We start from the raw sequence: 6,000 nt of genomic DNA on the forward strand, positions 1-6,000 counted from the left end.
ACTGCTTCTGAAATTTTGCCAAGAAAACTGCAGGGACTTGTCCAGGCAGTCACCAAAGGAGTCAACGCTATTTGGAAGCACATATACACAAACCTAGTAGCAAAAGTATAATAAAATATAACATACTACATATATATTAAAAAGAGATATATAGGTCCCCATATTTTAAGTCGCAACTCTGGGCAGCTCACAAAACACTAAAACATTACAAGAAACAAACAAACCACAAGAAACATTCCAGGCACCACTCTTTCACCATCAGCATTCTGCCTTGCTGGGCTCCAAACTCATAGTTCCCCAATGTTTGCAGGAAGACCCAGCTCTTCAAGGCCTCCCAAGAAGGCTAAAAGAATGGAGGCCAGCCAGATTTCTGGGGAATGAATGTTCTACAGGCCGGGGGCAATGATGGAGAAAGTGTGCTTCCTGGGTCAAATGTTGCTAGATGACAATATTAAGGGAAGGAGCCTGAGCGCATCCAGCCTATCACGTCATATAAAATCTAGCTACAAGTTCAAGCCCATATAGCTGTAGGGCAGTTTCATGATGTCTAAAAAAAATTTGTGCTGTCTAAACCCTGAAGATAACTATGGTGTCTGTTTTGTTGATTTAATACTCTTCAAATCCATGATGTAATTGCTAAGTTTGTTTCTCAGAATTGATGGATTGATTAGATTGACTAACACAGATTCTAGACTGACTAATTAATTATGAGTCATCAGGACTAAATTAAGAGAGACCAAAACAGAATTTAAAAATGAATAAGAAAACAGCCTCATTACAAAAAAAGAAAAGAAACAAAAAGGAAATGCTTCTTACAACACAAAATAAAATTAGAAAGCAGGAGCCAAATACATGGAGATAAGAATCACTGTATTTTTCCTATCTGAATCTCAAGGCCTATATATGTACAAAACCGATTTCATACATATGCTTATCTTATTAATTCCCCCCCAAAAAAATTTGTCTCTGAGTTGAGTTGACTTTCATTGTAATGTTTTTAATATTTTAAGAAAAACTGTACCAAGCTTAGCCTTACAATCTGTTTTCATTGTTGAACTTAATACACTCTTAAAAAGTGGATATAATAACAAAGAATTCCATCCCAGTGATCAACATATACTAGACATGCAATTTCAGTTCACAAATATACTGAATTTAATTTGTATTAATTTAAGAAAAAGAATCTCATACAACATAAAGACTTGAATCCTAAAATATCAAAGTATGTGTAAGTATGAATGGGGATGGGCCAGAGAATAAAATGTTCTTAAAATATACTTGATATAGTAGTGACTGGGACTTGAGCTATTCTTTTAAAAAACTTGGACAACATCCACACTTTACAACCGCATTCAACGTGTAGTCCTCAATGTAGTCCTCTACATGGAGGGAAGTATGCAGTGGGGTACCCCAAGGCTCTGTTTTAGGCCCAGTACTCTTCAACATCTTCATCAATGATTCGGATGAGGGAATAAGTGGGGAATTCATCAAATTTGCAGATGACACCAAGCTGACAGGAATAGCCAACACTCCAGAAGATAGGCTTAAGATACAGAAGGATCTTGACAAACTTGAACATTGGGCACTATCTAATAAAATGAAATTCAATGGTGAAAAGAGTAAGGTTCTACATTTAGGCCAGAAAAACGAAATGCACAGGTACAGTATAGGTAGTAACTGTGAGAGGGATCTTGGAGTCCTAGTGGACAACCATTTAAATATGAGCCAGCAGTGTGCAGCAGCTGGCAAAAATGCCAACACAGTTCTAGGCTATATAAACAGAGGGATAGAATCAAGATCATATGAAGTGTTAATACCACTTTATAATGCCTTGGTAAGGCCACACTTGGAATACTGCATTCAGTTTTGGTCGCCACGATGTAGAAAAGATGTGGAGACTCTAGAAAGAGTGCAGAGAAGAGCAACAAAGATGATTAGTGGACTGGAGACTAAAACATACGAAGAACGGTTGCATGAACTGGGTATGTCTAGTTTAATGAAAAGAAGGACTAGGGGAGACATGATAGCAGTGTCCAATATCTCAGGGGTTGTCACAAAGAAGAGGGAGTCAAACTATTCTCCAAGGCACCTGAGGGTAGAACAAGAAGCAATGGGTGGAAACTAATCAAGGAGAGAAGAAATTTTCTGACAGTGAGAACAATTAATCAGTGGAACAGCTTGCCTCCAGAAGTTGTGAAAGCCCCAACACGGGAAGTCTTTAAGAAGATGTTGGACAACCATTTGTCTGAAATTGTATAGGGTTTCCTGCCTAGGCAGGGGGTTGGACTAGAAGACCTCCAAGGTCCCTTCCAACTCTGCTATTGTATTGTACCAGCCTGTGAAGTCCTTCCTTACTCTTCAAGTACAAAAAAGTCAACACTGCATTTTTGAAACTAAGAGAGTAACTTCATGCAATTCATCTTCAGAGGCATTAATTAACCACACCCTCCTCATGCCTTTATTTCCTTCCTCCCTTCTGTTCACAAGTGTTAATTGTTATCTCTATCTTTGATTGAAAGATACATCAAGACTTACTTGCTGCCTGGTAAATCTCCTCAGAATAAACGGAAGACTTCTGTCAAAAAGAACACACTGAATCCAACATTCCAAGAAATATTAAAGGTATTCTCAGCAATTCTTGGTCATACTGTGAAGAGTCAAGGAAGAGCACAACATACAGGTTTTTTTTAAAAAATGAGCGAAAGTTCTTCCTATGAGTTTATAAAAACAGCTCCTATCAGAATAAAAGGGATAATTCAAAACAGTTCTATAAAATTACTATGTAGATTAAAAAATAGGTATTACTGTATTAGGATTATTAGATCTGCAGTGAAATCCTAAGAAACAAAAGATGACAGTAAAGGGAAAATTCTGGGCTCCAATCTAAAGGAGTGTTTGGATTTTTGAAGCCTAGGTATGCCTTTTGAGAGATGTGTTTGCTATTGTCCAGGATTTTTGCAGCTTTTTACATAATATGATGGTAGTTGATGTTCAGAGATTAGTACTCTGAATGCGAAGAGTGGGAATGGTCACCAGTGTGCTGATCTTATTCATTTTTGTGGCTTGATAGTAGAGAAAACTGCCTGGCCTGGAAAAATTCTTAAGGAAGAAATATCTAAGCATATACACCAATGGCCTATTACTGTACTTAGGAACATGACTTGTGGCATTTAATAGGATTCCTGAATCTTGGATATTGATTCTTAAATACAAATGGGCCTTTACCCTTTTTAGGGAGAAATGTTTGTTAGTTTAAAAGATGCCACCATACTCTCTTTGTACCCATTGAGTAACACTTGTAGGAAATATTTTACTGAGTCACACTTACAAGTAAAAGTATCTAAGCATTTTGGAGCTGAAGAAGAAATATTGTGACACTCCAGCATTTAAACCAGGGATATCAAACTCATGGCGCAGTGGTGGGTTTCAAACTTTTTTAGAACCTCTTCTGTAAGTGTAGCCTGCTTTGTGGGAGTGGCTTGCTGGCCATGTGACTGGGTGGGAGTGGCTTGCCAGCCATGGGACTGGGTGGGTGTGGCCAACTTGTAAAATGTGGTGAAACTCACTTAACAACACCCTTGCTTAAATGTTGGCTCAGGAACTCTGGCATTGAAGCGCGCAAGTCTTAAAGCTGTCACGTTACAAGACCCTTGCACCCCTAACCCTTTAGAAAAAAAACCCAGGGGTGTTTAAACTTGACAGCTTTAAGACTTGTGGACTTCAACTCCCAGAAATCCTCCTCCAGTCATGTTGGCTCAGGAACTCTGGCATTGAAGCGCGCAAGTCTTAAAGCTGTCAAGTTACAAGACCCTTGCACCCCTAACCCTTTAGAAAAAAAAACCAGGGCTGTTGAAACTTGACAGCTTTAAGACTTGTGGACTTCAACTCCCAGAATTCCTCCTCTCGCTCTTCATCTTGATGATGTGCGGACGGGCGGGGGGAGGGAGCTGGAACAGGTTCTAAATGGCATTGTAGATTTGTGGAACCTCTTCTATAGAAGAGGTTAGAACTGGCAGGAACCCGCCCCTGGCATGGCGTCACGTTGTCGTAACGTGACATATTGTGACTTTCCCCCTTTTGCTAAAACAGGGTGGGCGTGGCTAGCATGTGATGCTTCTGGCTCACAGGCCGTGAGTTTGAAGCCCCTGGTCTACACTATCTAAAAGAGAAGCTGGTTTACTAAATGATAGAATATGCAACATTTGAAATGGTTTCAGAATTATATTACAATTTGGGTAAATGGTTTATCTTCTCTTATTGATATATAATTTATGAAACGTAAAGGAGCTGTTTAATTTAAACAACCTAAATTTAACATAGATTGAAAAGGGGATCCAACTGCAGACAAGCAAAACTCCCATGGGGTTCGATAAAAAGCATTTTGTTTTTGGATCAGCTTTGATTGGGATTGGGCAGCCTCATTCTTCAAGAAAGAAGAACATTAGATGTAACTTGATTGAGGATTAAATGATTATTAGACCACCTCCCAATCAATTGTGGCATAACATTCTTAACCCTAATTTAGATAGCGGTCACTTATTGCAGGAGTCTGTGAAAGTGCTATATGACAACGCAACACCTGTATAAATTGCATTTGCTAATCTCACACCAATCCGTAACACCATTTATCTTTATAGTACAATATTGAATATTTCCAACTGCAATCCCGAAAGCTTCAGATATCCGTCTGGCACACTGGAATTTTCAGACATCCTGTATTCCTCGGAGAAGTGGTGGTAGATTTTGAATTCTGGGATTTTGAAAACTACTCTACTCAGTCATTCAGCTGGTACCAGTTGAAAGCCAAAGGGACATGACTGCATTCGATTTATTTATTTTTACTGTATTTATACGTGTTTCCTGTTTCTTCGGATTTTTAAGAATGAATGTGCCATAAGCAATTCATTTTTTTCAATGATGTAGTTGTTAAGTGTTTCCATTACTAGAAAAATAGAGTGCAATTAGAATGCACCTCAGAGATCATGTAATCTCTTCCCTGTGCCCTCTAGGTAAAATTGCTGATCTTGACTCCTGGCAATTTCATAAACACATCCAAGTAGGTTACGTTTGCCAGCAGTATAAATGTACCTTGTCATAACCTTCCAGGATTTTTTGACTCCTTGATCTAGCATCTGACTGTAGAATTTCCTGGCTCTTCCACAAATGTCCCATCCAAAGCATTAACCAAGTTTGTTCCTGCTATTTTTTTTAAAAGAAATATTTATCTAGGTCAGCAGATTCCTGTTATTCCCCCTGGCATTTGGATCAGGTGGTTAGGTGAGCACTGTTGATGATAGGCCTTTCTGTTTTGGGGTTGTCTTTTAACCAGAATATAATGGATTATATTTTATTGTTGTGTTTTAATCTTTGTATGCTGACCAGAGTCATTATTGTGAAATGTGTGGCTGTATAAACTATTTAAATAAATATACCTTAATGTATCGAACAAAGAGAAACCAGAAGTTTTCAGTGAACTCTGCTTCATCATTCTTTAAATGTTTAATCTAAGTTCGGTTTCACATATCTTTGAACCCATTGGTTTCTATTCTGCCCCTGGAGCAAAGAAAAGAAAAAGTCCTATCGTATATACGGTGGTGTTGTGGCCCAGCAGGAGCCGTTGCCGCTGCCACCAGACTCCAAGAGTGAGGGTTCCTATGAGTCGGCTCAAGAGGAGGTGGGGGACCCTGGACAGGGTTCCGACGCTGAGCAGGGATCGGAGAGTCTGGTCGGCCACCAGGAGGCGCCTGAGGCATGGAGCAGCGGTGAGAGCCAGAGGAGGGGGGCTCCCAATGCCATGCCTTGGAGCAGTGGGGAGGAGTCACAAGACAGTGAGTCAGAATTGAACAGGGAGTTCCTGGACGCTCGTTATCGCCGTGCCCATAGACGCAAGGAGCGTGGGCGTAATTATCGGCGGTAAGAGCTCTCAGCTGCTCATCAGGAGGCTCCTCTCCAGGTTATAGAAAGGGTTGACTGTGCATATGCCCTTTGCAGCAATCAACA

The 6,000-nt window shown here is 39.9% G+C and overlaps 1 protein-coding gene across 11 annotated transcripts in view; it reads left to right on the forward strand.

Annotated features, from left to right (window-relative positions):
• SYTL3 (synaptotagmin like 3) overlaps positions 1 to 6,000 on the forward strand; it is a 36,928-nt gene extending 30,928 nt beyond the window's left edge. For all 11 annotated transcript variants that reach the window (XM_081940326.1, XM_081940318.1, XM_081940327.1 and 8 more), the window contains 2 exons: positions 2,520 to 2,622; positions 4,638 to 6,000. In XM_081940326.1, the coding sequence (XP_081796452.1) occupies positions 2,520 to 2,622; positions 4,638 to 4,817 (283 nt within the window). In that variant the 3' untranslated portion in view covers positions 4,818 to 6,000. The remainder of the gene's footprint in view (positions 1 to 2,519; positions 2,623 to 4,637) is intronic.

Source organism: Natrix helvetica (genome assembly GCF_964273705.1).
Source record: "Natrix helvetica genome assembly, chromosome: 2".
In the NCBI taxonomy this organism is placed as follows: domain Eukaryota; kingdom Metazoa; phylum Chordata; class Lepidosauria; order Squamata; family Natricidae; genus Natrix; species Natrix helvetica.